General features: G+C 30.0%; 1 protein-coding gene across 1 annotated transcript in view; it reads right to left on the reverse strand.

Moving 5' to 3' along the window:
- Positions 1-25,862, reverse strand: part of LOC107447482 (uncharacterized) — an 84,481-nt gene that overhangs the window by 26,473 nt on the left and 32,146 nt on the right. Inside the window, exons 11-15 of the mRNA XM_071181641.1 lie at positions 25,456-25,611; positions 23,746-23,831; positions 21,743-21,851; positions 9,472-9,668; positions 2,571-2,807 (exon numbers count right to left, since the gene is read on the reverse strand). Coding sequence (XP_071037742.1) covers positions 2,571-2,807; positions 9,472-9,668; positions 21,743-21,851; positions 23,746-23,831; positions 25,456-25,611 — 785 coding nt within the window. The remainder of the gene's footprint in view (positions 1-2,570; positions 2,808-9,471; positions 9,669-21,742; positions 21,852-23,745; positions 23,832-25,455; positions 25,612-25,862) is intronic.

The raw sequence follows: 25,862 nt of genomic DNA on the forward strand, positions 1-25,862 counted from the left end.
AGTATAAACACTTTGTCATACGCGAAGAATATTGAAGTTTTTCGAATTTAAAAGGTTTTAAAAAGGGTTAAAACTTGAAACCTAATAAAGCAAAATTTAAATCGATCTACCAAAATATAATAGTACTTCATTTATGTCACATTAGAGCTGAACAATAGGCTATTGGCGACTGTCAGATAAACATCTCGGAAGATAATTTGAAGACATGCTATTACGATTGTGATCATCTGTGGAAGGGATGGCTTCCTCGCTTTGGTAGCCAGACGATCTGCTCGCAAGTCCAGCACTTTACGGTAAAACAATTTGACGAGGACCTATACCGAGTAAACTAGATGCCTTTGCTGGCAGATTAGAGTGGTCACCCACCCGCACACCGACCGCAACCCCCTTGACTTTGGTGTCCAATTGCGAACCATGTCTTATTGTTAGTCCTCTAACTATTACGTATATTTCGAATATCCTGTAGGAAAATAAAATATAGATAATTTAAATGTAATGCATTGTGAAGCATACTGGAGTAGGAAAGAAAGGAAAAAAAAACATTTAGTAAAATTTTTAATGAAATTTAGTGAGCAGTATCTTTTTATAAAGGTAGGTAAATAATAAATAAGTATTTTTTTACATTTTAAAACACTTTTTTTCTGTTTAAATTTGTTTCGAGCAAAAAGCAGACCAGATCGAATAAACTGCTGACTTTAAGCAAGTCTATGACAAACTTAGAAAGCGAGTAGTGCACTGAAGAGGCAAAAAAACTGGTATACCTGCCTACTATCGCGTAGGGTACCCGCGAGTACGCAGAAGCGCCGCAACACGACGTGGCATGGATTCGATCAATGTGTGAAGTAGTGCTGGAGATAATTGACACCATGAATACTGCAGGGCTGTCCATAAACCAGTGGGGGTAAGAGGGGGTGGGGATATCTTCTGAACATCACGTTGCAAGGCATCCCAAATATGTTCAATAAAGTTCATGTCTGGGGATTTTGGTGTCCAGCGGAAGTGTCTAAATTCAGAAGAGTGCCGCTGGCCACCAAAATCCCCAGACATGAACTTTATTGAATATATTTGGGATGCCTTGCAACGTGATGTTCAGAAGATATCCCCACCCCCTCTTACTCCTACTTATGGGCAGCCCTGCAGGATTCATGGTGTCAATTATCTCCAGCACTACTTCACACATTGCTCGAATCCATGCCACGTCGTGTTGCGGCGCTTCTGCGAACTCGCGGGTACCCTACGCGATAGTAGGCAGGTATACCAGTTTTTTTGCCTCTTCAGTGTAGTTAGATTTATTTCAACTTATAATAAAACTGTCCTATATGCAAATGTTTATAGATGAAATATAAATTTTTATCGCTGCATTTTTTATGACGCTTAATCGTTTTTCGCATGATGAATAAACGATTAAAACTTCTTTTTATTTTTTTAAGATTTTTTGGCTGAAGCTACAGTGAAATTTTGATATTAAAATATTTTATTTAAATCATTATTTTGTAAACTATATTTCAAAACTTTTTTATGCAATTTTCTTAACACTTTCACCTTTAACATAATGTTTTTAAACATAACAAAAAATTCAAAAGCTTTTATTTTGCATTTGAGTATTTAAATAAGAGTGCTTTCAGACAAAATTCTTCCAGATATTTTACACCATAAGAACAATTTTCCTAGGTCAATAAAGCTAGTCGATTTTAACGTCGAAATATATTGTCTTTACTTTATAAACATAGGTTTAGTTACACATTATCAGAAATAAAAGGTTCCTTTAATCTTTCGCTTCCACTTTTTAAATTTTCCTGATTGTAGCCACCCTGTTTTAACAAAATTGATACCAATTTTTAATATATTCTAGCAGCTTAAAAACCCTGCCTCCTTATTTAATTCTTCTCATTTATTTCAAAAATGCAGACCTTCATATTCACCATCTACTTTCATGTTTGTTTGAAGTAAATATCTCAATATACTCGAAAATGATCAGACTGCTTTTTTTTATACTCTAAATGTGATAGCTGATAATAGAAAATATCCATTTCGTTGTCCATTCGGTCACGTCATTGCTTATTGAAAATGTTGGCGTCATTGAAATACTGTTATGTATTATTGGAAGTCCTTAATATGTTGTATCTTTTTTACGAAAATAAATTAACGGTCACACAATTGATTTATTACTACAGAAATTTATTACTACCATTATGTATTGCTAATTAAATTATTCATAATTTGATATTAATCTATGTCACACTGTTTCGTCGAACTTAAAGTGGTAGGTAACAGAAGGAAATATCCACTAGGTATAAATATATATGTATAACTTATTATTTCAACTTTGTGAACTTATCAAGCAGTTATGTGTAAATATCTAGGAAATGTCTCCACTTTTTTCTACTTCCGAAATTTGCTACTTCTTGAAAAATAGACCATCAACTTTATGAGCTACTTTCACATCTCAACTATTGACCAATTTTTCTGTTACTGATATAGTATAGAATATTATTTTGTAAATTATTCTATCCTATATTTGATACAGAAGAATATTTTACAATCAGTAAAGTAGTATTATTACTACTTACTCCTGCCATTCCTTCCACAACTCTCACAGCAATCAATAACCAGACACTCAATCTGGCCGCAACAGGTGTCAATAAAGTGAACACTGCATGAGCTAACACTCCTACTCCATAAAACCATTTTCCGCCATACTTTTCCGCCAAAACACCTCCAGGTATTTGAGTTATAAAATAACCATAGAAAAAGGAGCCAATGACTTGACCTTGAACATCAGAATCCCAGTCGAATTCGCCAATAATCTAAAATTGATTAAGGTTTATTTTTACAGAGGCAACAAATTTCTATTTAACTTAATATACTAAAAATTTTATCGAACCCCGATTCCTTGTTCTTGCATCATTCATTTTTTCCGTATACATCGCCTGATTTTATTTGTCCCGTGGAAGATTTTCTAATCCAGCAGCGTTTTACGCTGTTTTTCGAAGCTTTGTCGCCAAATGAAATAAAAAAAAAAAAAGCCATTGAGCTTTATTCTCAGTTTTTGCAAATTTTTATGAGCCTAAGTAATGCAAAATTGGAATAAATTTTAAAATATTAAACAATTAGACCACAAACGCTTTTCATTTTCATAAAACTATGTTTTTTCTCTATATCAACGTTTTGGGTCATTTTCAAAATAAAGGTAAATAGCGCTGGCTTTAGATAGGCTAAACATGACCTGACAGTCATGAGTATTAGTAGCAAACTCACAGCTGTTATAAAAATAGCATATTATTCGCAAATAAAGAATCATTTCTTATCACGACATGGTTTCGAAAAATTGTCTTTTAACGATCTGCACCCCTGTTTAGCATTCTTTTAAATATAAAAAAAAAACTTGATTCTTGTCATTGTTTCATTTCGGGTAACAGATTTCCTTCCTTTTTCTTAAAAAAAAAAGAAAATAAATAAAAGCTTGCATTATATTTGGGGCCAACTACAGCTAAGATTAAAATCTCAAAAAAAAAAAAATAAAAAAATAAAAAAATAAAAAAAATTAGTTGTTAAAGGTCACTGGATTGTAAATTAGCGTCTCGTTACAAATTCTATTCTCATAAAGTTTTTAATACCCGTATCGATGGTTTTAGAAATAGTAAAAATATTTGAAACAAAATTTTAATCTTCATGTAAAATACGAAGTTAAGTCTATGATTGAATTTTCAGATTAAAGAAATGTAATTGTGTTTATAATTTTTATTGTTTATAATGGTAGATAGTCAATTTTGAGTTCTGTTTATTTAATGATCTTAGAAATCGAATAGTTCTATCTTACTATAGTACGATACTATAGAAATTTATTTTTAAATAAATTAAAGCTGCCACGACTTAACGCTTAAGCTTTTTTTTCTAAAATTAGGAAAGAGTTAATTCAATCATAATAATTTAATGATAGCGAATAATATTATTTATTTATATTAAAAAAGAAAAGTGGTAGTTACACATTCATTTAATGCAGTTGTAATTTCAATTTTTGGGGAATTTGAAGGAAAAAAATTGCTAAAACAATCAATCAATTTAGTTTTTGATGTCCACACAGAAGTAATTACAGTTATATACCATTTTACAACAGTTGCGTTAACCGTATTGGATTAAAACTCGTTTGGTGGCTGTAAGAATTATATTGTAATATGTAATAAGAACTTGTTTTATTATTTTTGAAAAGAAATTGTAAGATTACCAAAAAAAAAGAATTACAATTACATTAAGAACCATTAGATTAGTGTCAAAATAGTTATTAGAAATCCAAAAAGTATAAAATACAAAATGGCAGCGTTAGAAACGTTAACGTAAATCTTTTAGCAAAATCCTCAAATATAGTTCACATAAAAAAATAGTGATCGCTTTGTTACGATCACTGGTCCATACCTGCCAACTTTTAATCCCTTCCATTATCACTTTTCGCAGTGGTATTAAAATGGAATTAAAACTTCAATTTTAAGCAAACAAATACGTTGTATTTGAAAAAAATTAAGTTGACAACAAATATTAAAGCATATTAATATATAGGTTTAATTTTTGTAACAATAGTGGTGATCAAAATCATTTAGAAATTAAATTTATAAAAGGAAAAAGTAGTATATATTTACTACCACTTTAAATATGAAAATAAAATCTCCCGCAAAATCCGGGAGAGTTGGCAGGTATGCTGGTTACCCATTGGTCAAATGATTTTTTTTTTCAGGATTAAATCCGATAAACGCATACATTTCAAATCATGGGCTGCAAAAACTGTTTCAATTGATGTTATTCGTCGGATTGGTTTTCAAATCCCGCCTATATACGTGTTTCAAGACGTCACCTTACTTCTCCAGTATTCGAGGGGAGAGTCGGGTAGCCTCGCCCACTTAAGGAGTATTGCTTATATTTCTGTATAATATTGAGTAATAATCAATATTTTTGTATGTTTCTATTATTTTATCATCTAATTAAATAATGCAAAAAAAAATAAACCAAAAAAAGAATAGTTTAACTTAAAAAAATAGAAATTAAAAAAAACATGTTTTTCAGCTCTTTTCAAAATGTGTCTGGTAGCCCCGCCCAGTAACAAAAATCATGTTTTTTGACTGTTTTTTTTTTTTCAGGTATAAATTAAAGTGACCAATGTATTGACAATAGATAAACCTCATTTATCATTTTTGTCACAAAATTATTTTATTTATTAAATATTTATATACTTTTAGTGAATTCTCTCATTTAATAACAATCTTTTAATAACAACAATATTTGTTGTTAAAAATGATTATAACATTCAAATTTGAAGCAATAAAATAATAATCTTTGCAACCGTACATTTATCAACGAAATAAAATTGGGCGGTGATACCTGACATTCATGTGAGCGGGGCTGCCCGAAATTCAATTTTTTTGTAAATTTGTAATTACTCGAACAATTTTTCAAAAATAAACTTCTTTCTTCGTGCAAATTAAACCTAAGACTACATACTTTAATGCTGTATGTATAGAAAAAATTATTTTTTTAGTATTAAAATGAAGTTTAATCGAAACATTCAACCAATTTTTCTTAATTTCATGACTATTGTATTCAACATATTTTCAAAACTATTGTTTACCATGTTAACAGCTGCATAAATACTTGAAACTTTGAAAATAATCTTTCTTTAATATAACAATTAATGTCCGATGGCCCATTGATTTGAAAAAATATTCTATACTTATGAAATTGACTGTGGGCGGGGCTACCCGTCTCTCCCCTGTATTAAAATCACCGTCAAGACAACTAATATAAGTGAATAACAAAGAGAATATAAAAATGCTTTAAATTAGTATTGTGTAAATACATTAAAAATGCCTGCTTTTGAAAAATAAAACTGCAGCGGTCGCCATAGTAACGCATGCTTTTATTACTCTAGAAACGTTTACTATTACTCTAGAACACAATTGAAAAGTGTGTGAACGCCATCAAATCGAAACCAAGACCCATTTGAAAATGGGTAAAATATTATTGCAGATATTCAAGAAGAGCAAAAGGATACCAATGCGAAGGATAATTTTAAACATCAGTTGAAATAATTTATTTGTAGTAATGGACAAAAATTGTTTTGAACTAAATTTATAATATTTATTTATACAATATTTTGTCTCCATTTTAAAAATATTGATACCGATGAGAAGGAGAATTTTACACATCTGTTAAAATAATTCATTTGTAGTAATGGACAAAAATTATTTTGATTTTAATTTATAATATCTATTTATACAGTACTTTGGATTTCCTGGAAATACGGATATTTCTAATTTAATTATGATATAAATGGAGGGTATGCTGGACCACATTAGTAGTTTGAACTTTAATATGTTAAGTGCAAATATCTATTATTTAAATGCAAAAAAAATCAACTATAAGTTTTTATCGAAAATTAGTTCAACCTTTATCTAAAAATATAAATGCTGACTTATTGTAAATAATTTAATTAAAAAATATCAACTTTCGATTTTTCTTTTTGCACTTTAAGGATTTTCACTTAGATGCAAACTATTATTAATATAATTATCTCAATTTTGGTCTTAAATTATTAATCTATGGCTTTTGAAACTGAAAATGGTCAATAATAATCGAAGATATTTATTTTTTTATATAAGTATGTCGGGTTATTTGATTTTTTCCGTGAAATATACAATCTATGACATTATTCATTTTTGTGCAAAATATAAAAAATAATGAATAACTTTGGGAAGACAAAGAATAACTATAGGATTTCTTTCCGTTGCATGAGATTTTTAAATTGAAAAAATCGGCTTCTCCTCTTAATGATGCAGTTTTTATGCAATTTAATTATCTAATCTTAACCAAGATCTTTTTTTAAATTTCTTGCAGAGCCTCTAAAAATTTAACAGTCACCGAGCACCTTTAAGATTGGAAATATTATGTACTTTTTACTATATTGAACTTTATTTCTCAGTTATATACTGTAAGTAGTAAATTGAGTGACAAAATAAAACTCTTCAAAGTTTAAATTTAATGCAAACATTTAATGCTTTTATTTTTGCTTTTAATTCTCTTTGTAAACAGAAATAGCACTAATGAAAATAAAGTGAAAATAATTTCAAGGTAAATATTGCTGATCCACAAATCGTAATTTTATTAATATGGCTCTTTATCATTAACACGTTGAATGCCATAGGGGTCAGCGGTGACCGACACTGAGTTCGTTCGTAGCGCCACGGTGATCACCGGTGACAGACGAAGGCAAGATTATTAGAAACACATAATTCGAGTAAATGTTTAATTTTTATATTTAATTATCGTTGCTAAAATGGTTTGAAGAAATTAATGCAATATACAACACACGAAAATAGTTTTATTTATATACACAGAAATGCCAGCTTGCTCGCGACCGCGAATAAATATTTTCGAATGGTAGTTTATTAATTGTGATTCTTGGTTTAATAAATTCAATTTAGTATATTTTTATCACCCACAATTTCTAAGCAAATTGCAGGTTTATATCAACGCCTCCTATAACTGAAAGCTTCCACACGACTCCTTAGTCCGATCAGACCACTATGAAAGTAAACCAATTTGTGAAAGAACCATTTAATATGAAATCTATTAAAAATTCGAAAGTGGTAGAAAATATATGTCTAAAAATTTGTTTAATTTATGAATATAATTGGTTTGTTTTATTTACTTGTCAACCACTACAGATTCAATTCTCAAATATAGGGTAAACCAACCAGTGAAAGAACGCTACCACAGTGAAGGAACATTTCATATATATAGATTAAAAATAAGAATTTGAAAGTTTTTCTTTAGATTGATTGGTAACAATAGCTTACCGCCAAACAATAAGAAGTCATCTAGCAATATTTTGAATTACCTGGTCAAATAGACTTCCCTGGAAAAAATTTTGAATTTGTTATCTCTGCAACACCTTGTTTCTTTGAAAAAATTATAAGGTGAGTGTTTGTATTTATATGTTTGAAGTGGAATTAATTGCATGTAATAGTTTTATTTTTCTCACTGTGAAAAAGAGAATTCAAAATATAATTATTGAAATTACGTTTTATTTTTTTGTAAGCATCATAGCATAATAAAGTACTGAGATAAGGGGGTGTTTATTCACGTGATCACCAAACGTTGAAAAACCAGTGAAGGAACAAATGTTCCTTTACTGTTTTTTTTTTTAAGTTAATGAAAATAAAAGATAAAATTTTATTTTCTTGTACCTTTAGTGATGTTCCGCATCAAAAGTATGTTAATACGAAAAACAACTTCTAACCAGTGAGGGAGCAGGCATGTTCCTTTACTGTGCATAGATTTCCCAGTGAATGAAAAGTATGTGTTAATATGTTGACACTTTAATTTTCAATTCATGATTACAAAAAAAATTTAACATTTTCCAAGTATTTATATGTTATAATTTAAAGAATAGGCTTGTTTTTAAATATTTGTATGGCTTATAAATTCATAAAGAGCATTAAAAAATAACGAAAATTAAGTGTTCCTTTACTGGGTGTTCATTCACTGGTATGAGCTGTTCCTTCACTTGGTCTTCTTACTACTTGTTATTTGAACCTCCAAAACTTTAAAACAATATTATGTAAGTTCTCTACAATTTTTTTTACATAATTTGCAATTAGTAAAAAATATGTTGACACAGTCATCTAATTTAAATTACGAATTTTGAAATTAATATGATTTTTTAAAAGCAAGCGAAGCTTAAGTGTTCCTTCACTGGTTAGTTTACCCTATATGATAAATTTCTCTCAAGTACTTTAAAAATAAAATTTGGGTTCATGCGCACAAGTGGTTCACTTTTTAAATAATCTGAGCAGACTACTTATAAGAAACTGTGTGGAGGCTTTCTGATGTAGGAGGTGATGTTTATATTCGCAGGTCAACAATTCGCACCACTTTTACTCGATATGTCATGCTAAACCTTTTAAAAAACTAGAGAAACCTGTCTAATATTTGCAAATTTATTAGTTATTTACGTCTGTGGCCAGACGGGCAAGCTATGTAGAAATAGCGCGGCAATCATCATGTCAATAAATAAGTTTATATTTAGTTACGTATGCACAACATTTAATGGAAAGGAAGGTTTTGTGCTGATCAGCAATATGCGAAAAGTGTTGTCCGGTGGTGAATTTCATCATGAATTTGACGAAAAACACAAATGCAGGTGAATTGAACAAAAAACTGACATATTACTAAATGCTGACTTTCTTTTTATGTAGTGAACGTTTCCTCGTAACGGGGATAAACAATTACCACTTGAATTTTTTTCCCCTTTCCCTCAAAGAGCGCAATATTTAAATAGTTTTTCGAATTTTTTCATAAAACAATATTTCAATTTATTATTTGATAAATTTTCCTGGTCACTTATAAAACGTATCGGGTTGGACAAGAGTATTTGGATGAAGGTAAGAGGATTAAACTAAAGTTTTTTTTAAGTCAACTCACCATTTCGGCGTTTTCCAAGGATTGGTTTTTTGTAATCACCAGCTCTGGACAAGTGACCATTGTTTCATTGCTACCATTCGTTGGTCGTTGGTTTCCAACCATGGCAACCATTGCCACACTTAAGTTTACTCTCATGGCGTAGAGATTGACGTGACCCAAGAAGCCGAGAAAAGTCAGCACTAGACGAGCCGGAATTACTGAAAATAAATAACCGATTTCATTTATTAAAATGTATGCAATCATAAAAATGATTTCGATTAATATTTTTAAATTATTATAATACACAACTAAAATTTTGAAATCTATGATATTTTTAATTTTGCTGATATTTTAAGTACGATTTGTGACAGTTTCGTTTTAAAAGGATGGTTCCTTTTTCAATAAAGAAAAAAATATATATTTTAAATATATAAAATCTAAGACTAGTGCCTCTTTTAAAACAAAATGTTTGGGTATAGAACAAATATCCACATTAGAAGATTTCTTTATTTCGTAGCAACTTAAATTTCTGAAGTTTACATATATTTCTATACATAATGTAAGATTTTTGAATTATTTTATATTTTACAAACAACCGAACCAATTCCGAATTTACGGCATCGGGACAGACTAGTCTTTGTGAAGGACTTTTTAATGGTACTAGCTCGCATTTGCGTTACAGGAAGGGGGAAACAGCGAAAGCCTTCCATGGTCAGCCAACGACAAAAGGATTCTAACCCATGATACGTCGACCACTGAGCATATTTTTGCGTCAGCACTGTGATCGATGCGAGCCAGAATTAGAATTAGTGTCCACCAGCCTTCGCTAGAATTTCACCTCATGCTCTAAAAATCTGGAGCTAATGCTCTACCCCTTGAGCCACCGCTCAGTTTTTAAATCATTGTAAAGATATATTTTCAAGGTCAAGAAACATATTTTATGACATAAATTTTGCTGCAACATTAAAATGCTTAACATACTCTCCGGAACCCTGATTTATTAAAAATGGTTTATACTAGTTCCTTTCCGAAAGAACGTCTGTTAGTTAAGTCTTTTAAATATTTTTGCTAACGCTTTTAATTTTCAACATGAAATTGTTTCAAAAATGAATAAATACTTTATTTTCTTCGAGAAACCATAATTAGATTATTGTGGGAAAATATTGAATTTAAATAAATCAAAACTCTTGGAGTGGTAAGCTGTATCACATTTTATTTTGGTAAAATTTTTTAAACGCTACATTACATCTTGAATCACATACTTCATATAAAGTTCATATTGAAGAACACTAAATTGATCTGTTGTTATTGTTTTTTCTAATGACATTTGGATAATCCAAGCTGGCTAGCAATTGGCCCTTTGCGAATTACCACATAGCAAAGGGGACATGTAAAAATGCGTTTTTGAAATTTGTGCAATTCATACAAAAGTTTAAAAAAGTGGTAGCAAAATTACTTCGTAAGCTGTTTTGTTTTTCAAAGAAATTATCCATTCATGATTACTAAATTATCATTACATAATCATTCATTTTTAAAAACAGGACATTTATTTTATACTATCTACTTCCCAAATTTATGCCTGCCAACTTCTATATGCTTTCTGCAATGTATTTTACAGAGTGATCGACATTTAAAAATCAAAGCTTTCGGAATTTTTGGTAATTCGTCAAAATTTTAAAAGCCTCTCCACGAAAGTGCTGGAAAAAAGTGGTATTGCATATGAACTTTTAAATAACTGAGCAAAAATTAATACATTAGCTTAGCTACCACTATAATAAATTTTTGTAAGAAGCGTAAAAAGTTGGCAGTCCTGCAAATTAGTTGCTATTTCTCAAGTAGGTAAAGCCATAATTAACTTACAGTGCAGTTAAGTAGATCGACACCAGTTAACTAATACTGCTAATGAATTCATGAGTCAATAGCAGGGATGCCACAGGAGACTGACTATTTATGTAAAAAGTGGTAGGAAATAAGTTTACTTTAATTTTTTTATTATCTCTTAAATTACTCAATCGTATCTACCTCAGTCTACATTTCATATTATTCATATACAAACATGTTTTGCATTCACTTTTATTAGTAAGCAGGAAAAAATATACCATAAAAAGTTTCTAATTTTAATTTTTCAAATAAAATTTTGGATTTTATTAGACAGCACTTTTTGCATTTTAATCGCCTGTGGTAACGCTGAATAGTTGGAAGACAGTTTTATGCTATCACTATTGGAATAGTCCTTAAAAAAAATGAGGCGTGTTTATGATCGTGCGAATACTGGATTTTTGAAGCTGATTTGATACTGATTTAAGGGAGGAATGTTCGGTAAGTAGCTGCTATTGATTGATGGCATGGCACCCTGGAATCTCGGAAAAATGCTTTAACAAAATCATAGAATCATCACTACCAATATTTTATTTTAAAACCGTCGTATAACAGCCGAACCAATCTCTGGGTTTACGACTGCTGATGCTCAACTCTGTAGCCTTGAAATTTTTAATCCGATTCAGAAAGCAAGGAAGCTCCTGGATCAAATAATGGGAGAAATTTGTATTCGTGGAGGACTTTTTGATGGAAAAAACCCTTTCACTCGAAGTAGTCCTTTTAACAGTCAAAGAAATGGACGCAATTATTAGCATTTTGAACGAGTTTTCACAAACTTACCTCTGAATGAAGTGGTAACCAAACATTAAGATGAAAAATTTTTTACAATTAGAGTGGTGGTTATTTACAGGCGACAGTGGTGACTGACATTCACTTCTCGAGTGGAAAGGGTTAGCGCGCATTTGTGTTACAATTAGATTAAAACCACGTAAACCTGCCACGGTCAGCCTTACGGCAAGAGAGCTCTACCCCATAATCCGTCTACAACTGAACGTTTTTTACGTAAGCACATAATGGTAGCATATAGCATCACCTCCTACATCATAAAGCCTCCACATGGTTTCTTATGAGTAGTCTGAGTAGATTATTTAAAAAGCGAACCACTTGTGCGCATGAACCCAAATTCTATTATAAAAGTACTCGAGAGAAATTTATCATATATATTTGAGAATTGAATCTTTAGTGGTTGACAAGTAAATACAACAAACCAATTATATTCATAAATGAAACAAATTTTTAGACATATATTTGCTACCTTCTAACTTTTAATAGATTTCATATTGAATGGTTCTTTCACTAATAGGTTTATTTTTATAGTGGTCTGATCGGACAAGAAACCGTGTGGAGGCTTTCAGTGATAGGAAGCGTTGTATATAGTCGGTGCCATTTCTACCAGTAATCAGTTCAAAATTTGCGACAGAAGGAGTAGTTTACATTTTGCTACCAATTGGATATTTGCAGCAGACCTTAGGGAACTTTCTGGATGACTCAATGCGTAGATAAAGCAAAAATATTTGATACATAGATTAAGCTTCACATTACTTAGTAACATTTTGGCAAAACATTAGGAAAAATAATGCTGGGAATAAAATTTTTATCACTAAAAATAATTAAAATTTGTTACTTCGTGATAGAAGACACATCGTTCTCCTGGATGGTTATAAAATAATTATTAATTTGTCAACATATATTTGAAACAAAATACTTTTTACTTCTTTCGCTGGCAACATGTTTATAACTTCAAAATTTAGAATAAGCTTTCCATCACAGAGAAAAGATACATGTTACAACGTCTGGGGCAATGTAATGAATAAAAGCTTGATTATAATATAAGTTAAGACATCTGTTACAAAGTAACATGTATCCTATGACAATTTGAAACACGTTACGAGGGTTTTACAAACAGGTGTTACGAAACTGAGAGACCTAAAAATCACAATTATCCGTCAAATGATAATCCTGATTGGCATTTGAATAGAAGTAAAGAGGTTCTATCCTGAAATGTACAAGAAATAAAAGCCTTCATAATGCACTGCCAAACTTAACGCTTTTTTCAGGTTTTCAGAGAAATAGCACAAACTATTTTATTTCATTTTAATCTGAATAGAATAATTCAGTGATTCAGATTTGTCGATATTGTACGAATTCGTAGTCAAATTTCGCTCAATAGTAACAAACTTTATAACATAATGCTTGATGATTGGTTTCTTAAATTTGAATTAAGGTGAATTTCCTTATCATGAAATATTAAAACAAAAAACAAACAGAACGTGCATTACATTGTTAAAAATAACGCGGAATTCGTAGATAAATTTTGATCGAATGATCAAGTACTACCATACAATCCTAATCATGTGATAGGAAAATTTTTATTATTAATTCGTAGATAACTTTTGATCTAATGATCACGTACTACCATGCAATCGTAGTCATGTGAAAGGAAAATTTTAATGAGGCTAATTAAATTGTGTAAATGACATTTTAAGTTTCGGAATTCGATGCAAAAATCTGACACCTCTGCAAAAAAAGAAACCCGTTTATTTTGATGAATTTTGGTATCTATATCTTAAAAAAACTGGTTGAGGGTAACCAAAATGAGAGAAATTTGGTCCACAAAAATCAGGACCGGGGAGCTGTCGAGAGTGTTTTTTGATGTAAATGGGTCACCGGTGTCACCGGTGTAAATGGGTATTTTTTCCTGACACTCTAATTACAAACAGAAATATTTTTTGTATTGATATTTTTAAAAACAATTTAATAGTTACTAAAAAATCTGTTAGAATATCGAAATCATATTTGTACTGAAATATAAAATCCAAAAAAAGTAGTAGGTAAAAAAGTTTTCTTTTCATTCATTATAATTTTTTTTCGAATATTGTTGAATATTACACTTTTAAACTTAAAATAAGTCGAGATTTTGTCTTTAAATTTGAAAATTTTGTTAAATTTGAAAGTTTGTCGAATTTTGTTTTGAAAATTGTTTTTGTCTTTAAAAGAATAAAAAGTAGTTTTTAGTCAAATTATTTTTAAAAAATTTCTACAAATACGAACAGATTTTCTAAACCTTCTATTTTCTCATAATGTTGAATATTATGTTTTTCAATCGAAAAAGAGTTTTATTTTTGGGCCATTTAAAAAAAAATAAAAAAATGGCTCTTAGTCAAAATAATTCGAAGTTTTATTTATAAAAACTATATTTTTTACCCAATTTTCTTCTTCGAATTTTAAATGCTATTTTTTTCAATATAAAATAATCAAGATGCTGTTTTTGTTTTCTTTTTAGTTTTACAAAATAAAAAATAGTTCTAAGCTAAAATATTTCTATATTTTTTTATTGCTCTAAAACAAAGCTTCTCGATCTTAATTTTTCGTTTTATAATGTTGAAGTATGTATTTTTCAATGTAAAAAATTTCACGTTGGTTTATTTTGTTTTCATAGAAATCGGGAATTTTCTTATTTAACCAGTTAAATATCTGGGAATGTTTGTTGCTCAAACCAATTTTTACTTCAATCACAAAAAAACAAAAATAACCCTCTTGAATAATATTCAATGTAAGTTTTAAATGTCTTTTATGTTTAAAAAAAAACTCGATATTTAACATAACCGTTATGATATTTAACATAATCATTATGAAATTGAACACTAACAGAGGGCATGGCATAACAATCATGGCAGGAAGAAAGAATATTGTTTTTTGAACTATTTTACAACCAATTATCAGAAGACGTGAAAATAATTCTATATTCTTATTCAGATTTTATACTCTAATAAAATAATTCTAATTTTTTATTTGCCCCTGTCTAATTTGAAATAAAAATCAAGGAAGAACACTCAAAGTTAGTGTGGATTAAATTCAAAACTAGATGTTAAGATTAAAGTGATAGCGTAAACAATTTTGTTGCAATGAACATATTCATATTGGCGCAACTGATTAATGATATTACAATATATCATATATTGTCCTAAAAATATCATTAACCTGGTTCTTTCTTTCACTAAGCTCTTCATGTCAATACTTTATGAATTAAAATATTTTTATACAGGAAAAGAGGCAAACCTCGATACTTTAATATATTTGTGCCCACCTATATACATGTTATTTTAAAAAGGAAGTATACTGATGATTGACAAATAATACCAACACATCTATACTAGCTCTATGTAAACAATCTTTCTACTAGCAGCAGATGCTTAGGTAGAATTTACATTTCCAAAGAGTTGACATAATTTGAAAAAATATGCTTAAACTTTTTTTCAAAAATGCTTCCAACCCATTCAAAATTTCGATAAACCAAAATGGGGACAGGAATTTGATGACTTTATTACTAGCTTTCATATTAGCAATTTTGAAATCAGGTATGCCACGGGCAACTTAAANCCACAAGCTCGATCCACACAAACAAGAGATGGCTTAACTGTCGATAAACGCACACACAATAATACACTAATCTATATCATGATCCATCAAAACACTGCCTCAACTACTACTCATAATAAAAATTGGTAAAACACACAACACAACATAAACAAAACATACATATCACACAATCAACCACGGACTAGCTCACAATAGCAGCCAACGGGACTGATCACCACACACGCCACACCACTGACCCTGCTCCCAGTCCCCGGGGACAGACAGTGAGTCCGGAGCTTTTCCGCTACCCGTGATGGCCATTTATGGTAAATGTAAAAAAAAAATAAATAGAAAATAAATAAAATGAAAAAATACCCGTGACGTGACTAGCTATTTTATATTGTACTGTTATTGTCGATGTCCATCCTTTGAGTCTGTAATGTAACGTTGCTAGTTTTTCTATGTAAAATTAAATTGTCGCTACTAGGACGGGATAGCCTGGTCAGTGGGGTGCCGGGCCCATGTCCAAGAGTTAGTGGGTTCGGTCCCCGCCGGTCGAAGACTCCCCGTGTAGTAAATGGTGACTGGTGCACGTTAAATCTGTCGAGTCTCAAAGTCCTCCATGTTCCCATAACAAATCAATACCTCTGGGGGTACCGATCCAGGAGTTTCCTTGTCTTCAGGATTGGTTTAAAATTACAAGGCTACGGCGTTGAACATTAGTGGTCGTAAACCCAAAAATTGGGTCGAGTGTTCAACGGCGGTCATAAAATAAAAAATGAAAACTTTATGAATTAAAATATTTTTATATAGGAAAAGAGGTAAACCTCGATACTTTAATATATTTGCTCCCACCTATATACATGTTATTTTAAAAAGGAAGTATACTGATGATTGACAAATAATACCAACACATCTATACTAGCTCTATGTAAACAATCTTTCTACTAGCAGCAGATGCTTAGGTAGAATTTACATTTCCAAAGAGTTGACATAATTTGAAAAAATATGCTTAAACTTTTTTTCAAAAATGCTTCCAACCCATTCAAAATTTCGATAAACCAAAATGGGGACAGGAATTTGATGACTTTATTACTAGCTTTCATATTAGCAATTTGTAAATCAGGTATGCCACGGGCAACTTAAAATGTATAAAGTGATAGAAGCTCAATTCATTTTAATTTATTTATAATCTGCTTAATTATTCAATAGTATTTATCACCATAACTTAGATTAGAACCGTGGAGGCTCAGGGTATAGAGTGCTCGCCTTCCAATGAAGCAGGGGCGGATCTTCTTAAGGGCTTTTTGGGCTGCAGCCCAGGGCCCCGTTGATAGAAAGGGCCCCAGTCCCCACTGAAAACAGTAGGTGATATTTTGAATTAAAAAAAAATCTAATATTAAAAAAAAACTTGGTCAGTGTATTTTTTCGCGTCTATTACGGGAGACTTCCCGCCGCGCCGCTTAACGCCCGCCGTAATTTTGTTTTTTTCCCCGCACTTCTGTTCTCGTCGTCAAAGTGACAAACTTGTTTAGTTTACTAATAAATGATAACTCAAAAGTTTTAAAGACCTTTCTCTTATTTTACTTATAATTGAAAGTACATAATCAGTATAAGAAAAGATTTCCTGCTCTTAGTTGGTAAGTAAAAAGTTATAAATAATGTTCTTTTTTGTTTTTAATGTATTTTTTTAATACTAAATGAACTTTTTAATCTATTTTTAATGATAATTTGTGAATTACTGCACTCATTATTGTTACAATCACTATTGTAGTGCAAAAAATATGCACTCATTATTGTAATGCACTCATTAGTGTATTTCAAAAAATATACGTTTTCTTTTCTACTTCGACCCATAGGTGGGAACTGTTAAATCGTGAAACAAAACTCAAATTTACGTTAAAAAGTTTAAGCCAGACCAGATGGTCTTGTCACTATGATGCTGTCAAAGCTTTGAAAAAAAATTACGATGGCAGTATGAAAATTTTCGAAAGTTTCAGCTAAAATGAGGATGAGAAAGTTGATTTCCGGAAAGAGGCACGAAATTTATTCAATAAAATGGCGAAACTTGATAGTGCAATTTTAATTATTTTTTGGGAAGAAATTTTGGGGAGATTTAATTTAGTTAATAAAAAAATACAGAGCCCTGGTTTAGATATTTGTGAAGGTAACAAGTTAATTGTGTCATTAAAGGACTTCGTGAGCAGTAAGGTACCAATCAGATCAGAAGCTAAAGGAATACGAAGAGAAAGCTAAAAAATTAAGTACTAGTGTGGGAATTGACTACAATGACATAAACAAAAGATGCATTACTCCAAAATTTTCAGATAAGTCTACAGATAAATTCTCAGTATACGGGGCAGAAAAATTTAAAAGAGACACGCTAAACGTTTCGTTGGATAAGCTGATTATGGATTTAAATAAAGGGAGCCAAGTCTATGAGATGTATAGCAAGAAGTTCAAATTTTTAATGGATTTGCTAGACAAAAATATGGAAAACATAGATCTGGAAAGTGTACGAAATATTGTTGATTATTATCCAGATGACGTAGACGAGCATTTAGTGAATGAGTGCATTCAGTTAAACTCTTATTTACTTCAGTCTAAGCCAGAGTCTTATATCTCTTGCAGTGAAATTTTTATGCTAATTTATGAAAAGAAACATATTGATGTTTTCCCAAATTGCTATACTATCTTAAAGATTTTTTTAACGTTGCCAATCACTAGCTACGAAGCTGAGGGCTCTTTCTCCAGGATGTCATATATAGAAAACAAATATACAACAATGTCGAACCATCGATTAAACCATTTATCAGTTCTTTCCATTAATTGTGATTTAACGAAGGACTTGCAATGTGATGAGCAAATAAAGGAATTTGCGGCGCAAAAATGCAGAAAGGTTGCTTTTTAATTTATATAATAAAACTACACATAACCAACCAATTTCTTTTGCAATAATGTTGTACAGTTGCTGTTTGTATATACAAATAAAAATAAATAAATAAAAGAAAATTTTATTGTCCTATTTTTTTCTATATACTTATCTACATCACTATAGAAAACAGTTTTTTGACAAAATGGCTATTAGGATCCCTAAGTAGTTTCAGCCCAGGGCCCCACAAAATCACTATCCGCCCATGCAATGAAGTGATACGGGCTCGAATCCCAGCGATGGCTGGTCGATGCGAATTCCGCTCCCGGCTTGCACCGACCACAATGCTGATGTGAAATATCTTCAGTGGTATACGAATCATGGATTAAGAATCCCTTTGCAGTCAGGCTAACTGTGGGAGGTTTTCCCCTCTATGCAACTCAAATGCGTGTTAGTTCCATCAAAAAGCCCTCAAATGCAACGAAAAGCAAAAAATTTCTCCCAATACTTGAACCAGGATTTTCCTTGTTTTCTGGATTAAGTTCAAAACTATATTGAACTTAAGTAGTCGTAAGCCTAATATTGGGTCGGCTGTTCAATGACTGTTCCAAAAAATAACTGACATTCAATAATAGTAATATTTAAATCAAAACTTTCACTCCCAGTAAGCTGAAAAGTATGTGTTACAGAAAATTGCTGATTTTAGTTTCTTTAATTAAAATTTTGAAATTGATCAGTCACCACTTTTTGCATTTTCTGTTGTTTGTGGTATGCTAAATCTGTAAGATCATAAAATTTCTGTTAAGTTACTTTTAGAATCATAGAGTAAACAAGAAAAATATCTTTGAACTTTTAACGTTTTTTTTTAGAAGCAAATTTCAAAATACAATAGTAGAGTTTTGATCCAATGATTTTTATTCAAACTCCGTAGTGGTAGATAAATAAATATTAACCCCAACTTCTTATTAATATATAATAAAATAGTTCGGATTTCATTTTTTCTTCTTACACTAGTTATGCTGTTGTGAAAAGGTCACAAACCAAGGTGTACCAGGGGTGACTAATAAAATGCACAAAATTTTAAAATTACCAACTTTTTCAAGCGTATTTATTTCAATTTCCTAATGAAAGTGTATAAGAAGAATATTTTCGTAAAAAAATCGAATGAGAAGTATATTTTCAAATTAAATATGAATAATTTGCGAGTCACGATGGGAGTAACGATTGAATAAGTAAATAGATTAATGGATGGAGTCTCGATCACTTCTGACATATCCATGTCATATTAAAATGCAATTAATATGCATTTTAATTGAGACTTTTATTCAATCATGTCAGAATAAAATACCATAAATGTACCACTCTTCTTAAAGTAGTTTGTAAATTTTACTGAAGGAATTTTTAATTTTTTCAAATTAATTGATATTATCAGAGATGCCAACTTGCTCCGGACAGCAAATAGATATTTTAAAGTGGTAGTTTATCAATTGTGATTTTGGATTTAATAAATTCGATTTAGTATATTTTACTCCACCACTATTTCTAAATAATTCGTAGGCTTATGTAATTCACCATTTTATAGTACTTATGTCATGCTATATCATTTAATAAGCAAGCAAAAATAGTTAAATGTTTGCAAAATTTAATTTTTAGTTATTTACCGTTTATTAATTTATTTTGACTTGTCCGGAGCAGTTTGCATCTCTGTAATATGCTGGCAATATTATTAATAATTTTTTATTTAAAAAAATGCTGGTAGCAAAAATATTTCATTTCTTCTTTTTATTCAAAAGTAATTATTTATCGGTGATATATAATTTATGAAATAACATTCCCAAAAATAATTGTTTACATACATTTAAAAAAAGTTATAGTCAAGAATGGTTTATAACTTTTGCATAAAAAAAAAGATTTAAAACTTTGTTACTCTGGTACAGAAGCAATTTACTGCCATATACAAATGACGATTTTCCATCGTTTGGAAGGTTATGTGTGAGAAATAAAATAGAGTCAAATTAAAACGGTGATTAGTGAAAGCTAGCTCTAAATAAATCTTGTCTCGTGTGATTGTGGAAATTATGTAAGAAGAACAACACAAAAAGAAACTTTTTTATACACATTCATTAAAAACCTCATTTAAATACATTTACATTGAGCAACAAACCATGTTTATGTACAAATGATATATAAATGCAAAGCATCCTTTTACATAGTTGTAGTTCTCGTGGATTTTTCTTAAAAACTTAGTTGGCAAAAATAATTTGCAGATTCTCGATAGAAATTATAGATATTGATGCCATATACAAGAAGCATACGTCTGTGTGCTAAAACAGGGTATCTGTCATGGAAGAAAAATCTCAAATAAAATCATCTCTTACAAGTTCTGTTAATAACTACTTCTTTATACAATTAATGTTCCGCTATCAGGTAAATAGTTATTTAATTCGCTTCGAAAGTTATTATATTAACTAGTCGATTCATGAAGATTTTCTTCGATTTTTCATAAGGGATAGAATTTTAAGAAGCATTTAAAAATACAAATATTTGTCAGCAGTACAGAATCACTATTTATTTTTTTACGCTGGTTTGCGTATAATTGGTGTTTAAATAATTGGTGTTTAAATAACGGGAAATCATTTAAATATTTGTATTGAAAAACTATCAAATTGAGGAATATGCTAAAGAAAGACGATTAAGTTACACCTTATTTATTCCTTATTGCTGCAGCGTTTATCAATTTGTTAATTTTTACCATTAAAGAACAGGTTTCGACATAAATAAGAAATTTTAAGTAACCAGGACCTATTTTTAGCAGTAAACATGTTATGGAAAGTACCGTAACAGTTTTTTTTTTGCTTTATTGTAAATGCTACTAAAATATCGGATGGCAGTTGCAATTCTTTTAAACACTTACGAATTGCAGACTTTGCTTCAGAGAATATTTTACTGTTTGAAGAAAATTAAAATTTAAAATTTCATACATTAAGCGCTACTATTTTTATACAATTTGTGTTTCACGTATACGCTTTTTGGAAAATCAGTTGGTCACGTAACGTTTAAAAATTATCTTGAAGATTCTATTATTAGAAAAAAAATTTAACGCTTGAGATTCTTATGGCTCTCTTATAAGCGTAAAATTCTATTTTTATTTATATCACCATTTTTTATTTTTAAAGTGTTCTTATCCCCAAGGTTGAAGCTCGGCTGAACCAAATATATTGTAAATAATTGCAGTGACGAAGTAGACACAAGATGTGGTGATGAACACAATGCTCCAGTTGTGTAAGGATTGCTGAAGGAGAAAAAAAATATTAAAATTACTACTCATTTAAACATATAGCTCATTAATTTATACGACTTTAATTATCCTTACGAAACTTTAAACAAATCATTTTACTTGGCCAAAATTCAGTTTTCATTAGTAAAGAATCAAAATTTTGTGGTTAGAAGTGTAGTTATTCTTAATGCAAGCTTTTCGGATTCCGTGCAAAAGTCATATATTTGTTTTAGATGGCAGTAAAAAGTTTTATGTAAATATTAAAGTGATTCATGATTTTTAATTACATAGAAAATAATTAAAAAATGGTTCCATAGTTGTTGTAACCTCTGCAGGCCTGATATGATACGCCCCAAGCATGGCCTGGGAGTTGTTTTATAATATTCGTATTCACTTTGGAATTAAAAATTTAATTCATCAACCTTCAGATCTATTTATATTTATCTAAAATTATTTGCAACCTTTGGTAGAAAAAGAATATTTTTTATCTTCATATTACTACCACTATTCACATTTCCTGGTACGTTGAAAATTTGAAATCGTGATTGTAAATTTCATCATGACAGTTGGCCTATTAATTTTTATGGATGCTTTAAAGATTTATTCTAAAAAGCAGTAATATTAAAAGGCCGTAACCCTCTCGGTTCTAATGGAAATAAATATTCTATAGACTTGGTTCCTTAAGGGCTTCTTGTTAATTTCTCAACATCGAATTAAACTACCTTTCAAAATCAAATTCACTGAAATATCGGGTTGAAAGGGCTTCTTGTTAATTTCTCAACATCGAATTAAACTACCTTTCAAAATCAAATTCACTAAAATATCGGGTTGAAAGGGTTAATCTAAATCAATAACAAGCCCTTTTTTATGTTTTTATTCAATTAAAGAGGTAAGCTGTTTGAAGAAAAAAAAGGAATAAAAATAGTTATATTCACCTTAATATGTACACTTTAATCCACAATAAATTAATAGATACTGCATAATAATTTACATACACCTTTTCATTTCGGGTTTCTTGTTTTAAAAATTCTTGAAGTTTGATGAATTATATTAAGAGAATGCCATGCCTATCTTAAATAAATTTAGGCGCAAATACTTTGTGTCATTTCTTCACTGTAAACTGATGATTCAACATATATTTAGAAAATTAAAAAAAAGAAAGAAAGAGACTTGCTTCAAAAATGGACACATTGGCATTTAACCCTTTTGAAGGCCGTGGTAAGTATACTTACCACCACGCTTTACCACTTTTAATTTAGGTTTTCATTTTTCAATAACTTCAGCTTTCTTGAAGTGAGTTTGAATAAAATTGGTAACCATTTGTCACTTTTAAAAAACGTATAAAAGTTATAAAATACATAATTCCCTTTGAAGTATGTAGCATTTAAGGAATTTATTTTATAAATAAAGAAAAATAAAAGTCAGTAAGTTCCTAATAGGTCATGTTATATATCTTTACCACCAAAAAAATGGCGTTTTTATAAACTAAATGGGTTTTTTTTATCAATTATTGTTCTTAAAACAATTTCAATTCCAAAAATACTTTAATTTACCGTTACTAGAAATAAAGGGCCCATTAAAGGGTTAAATAGTTAAAATACTCACTGACCCGTTTTCAGATCAAATTACAGATATTTCAGATCAAAATATAAATTATGGTGAATAGGAATGTTTGGTTTTTCCACAATAAATTTCGAATATAAAATAGTGGAACTACTAGCGTTAAACATTGATAGAAACGGTTTGCCTAAAGTTGCTTGATGGCAGTTTCAAATTTACTCTACATTTCTTTTTATACTTTTAAATGTAACGCTTTTTTATTGTCCTTGTTATTGTCTTTCTTAAAACTATAGTAATTTGTTATTTTTTCGCATAATAATCTTTCATAAAACTTGAAAACTATACATACACCACTTTCAGTCACTTTTCCAACATATGCTGGAGCTAGGAAACCGGAAAAATTAGCAATGCAGTTTGTAATGCCCATCAATGTGCCTGTAATAATCAAAAATTCATTTATTTATAACTTTTCTTACGTAACCTTTTCTTAAAATAAAACAACATTATAAAGCATAAAGAATACCAAATTCCCCGTCTTTTAGAAAAATTTAATTTTACATATTTGATTCTGAGTTAAATTAATGCAAAGAAAAATTGATTTTTTCCCCCTACAAAAAATTAATTTTAAGCTACGTTGCGCAAAAAATAGACGGATCACCTTGAATAACTTTTAATCTAATAATCAGATCTTCAGCTTGTAGGACACGAACTTAATAGGAAGCCTCAAATAGGCTAATTAATTAGTTTAGACGTTATTTTAAATTACAGAAATAGATGCAAAAATGTGTGAATAATCATACTTTTTTCGACGTATTCAAATTTCTGACCCCCAAATTATAAGAGGTTGCCGTAATTTGGGAAATGTAGCCATTTAGTATGGTCAGGAGAGTTATCCAAAATTTCGACCTTGCAATGTAACTTTTATTTATTTCTTTTTTTCAGAATTTCACCATATTTCAAAAACTTTCTAAGCGAATTCATAATGTTTTGCACACAATTCTAAAATTTGTTTTTCCAAAGAGAATTAAATATAGAAAATAACTTTGAGCAAATACTTAATATTTTTTTATTATTTTAATTAGTAATTATCGAAATTTTTTTTAATTGTAATATACATTGCAATTTTAGTAATGTAATTCTTACATCTTTTTAAAGAACGTAAATTTGCATGCTAAAATACAAAACTTGAGCAAAATCAGTCTAGTTGAACCTGGGAAATCGAATTTTAAAAATATTTTTAAAATTTAACTTCTCAGGAACTATTTGACCGACTTTGCTGAAATTTTGATGTTTTGTATGTAAAAAAGGTGTGTTTATTTTAAGAAAATACGTTTTTTGTCTGATTTCGTAACATAAAATATCTTCTGCGCTATTAATTTATCATGTCTGAGGTTATTCCCTCGAATAATTAAGATTGAGTCCTAGAATGTAAAATAGTTTTTTAGAGTAGTCCGTTTTTTTTGACATTGTACTTACAAAATGCTGTTTAAATAGTTTTTTTTTTCCAATTTGAGCTCAGTGCATAACAACAATACAAGTTGCATATGTTACTTGGATATTGCTGGAAAAAATTACTACTTAATACTGTTACTTAAATACTGTTAGGCAACTTAAAGAATGTTCAGATTTCTCAAACTTCAGTTATCAAGTTTGAATAAACTCAACTTTTAGATTACTCAAATTTCAACGTTCAAGTTTCAATTTACTCAACTTTTAGACTACTGGAGTTCTTTCACTGATGCTAATACATGCTGCAACAGTTTCCTAAATGATATTAGAAAATATTTTCGCCATTTTAATGATTTTCAAAATTTTGAAGACTTCACGATTCACAATTTTAAACGATTTTACATTCTCAGCAATCTTTCTGAAAAATTCTGCATCTGTTTTAGAAGATGCTGAGACCAATACACTCAGTTACCATGCAGCTCATAAGAACTGTTCTAGATTCAGACGCGCTGCAGCAAGTATTGATTGAAAAATAATCTAAGCAGAGGGCATTATCATTTTCTTACACAGACATTTAATGAATGGCGTCTTGACGATTTTTAACTCTTACCTGAGAATTCTGGGCTCATATCGACGTGAGTGACATTAAATCCAGAATACATGAATCCATTGACTCCCAGGGCCACAGTGAGTAAAAAGAGTATCGGTAGTGGATCACAGCCAAAAAATATAATTGATAGCAGGCAGATAGAAGCTCCAAAGAATGCTATGAAATAGAAGGAAAAATATCAACATGAGTTTCAATGCTGAAAATTTTTATAATTTGAAGCTTATAGATCAAAATTTATGGTTTAAAGTTTATGGTCTAAAGTTTATAGGTTAAGGGTTATAGTTTATAGTTTAAGTTTTATAGTATAAAGTTTATAGTTTAAAACTTATAGTTTAAGGTTTATAGTTTAAGGTTTATAGTTTAAAGTTTACAGTTTGCAGTTTAAAGTTTATAGTTTAAAGTTTATA

This window comes from Parasteatoda tepidariorum, chromosome 6, assembly GCF_043381705.1.
Source record: "Parasteatoda tepidariorum isolate YZ-2023 chromosome 6, CAS_Ptep_4.0, whole genome shotgun sequence".
Taxonomy (NCBI): Eukaryota; Metazoa; Arthropoda; class Arachnida; order Araneae; family Theridiidae; genus Parasteatoda; species Parasteatoda tepidariorum.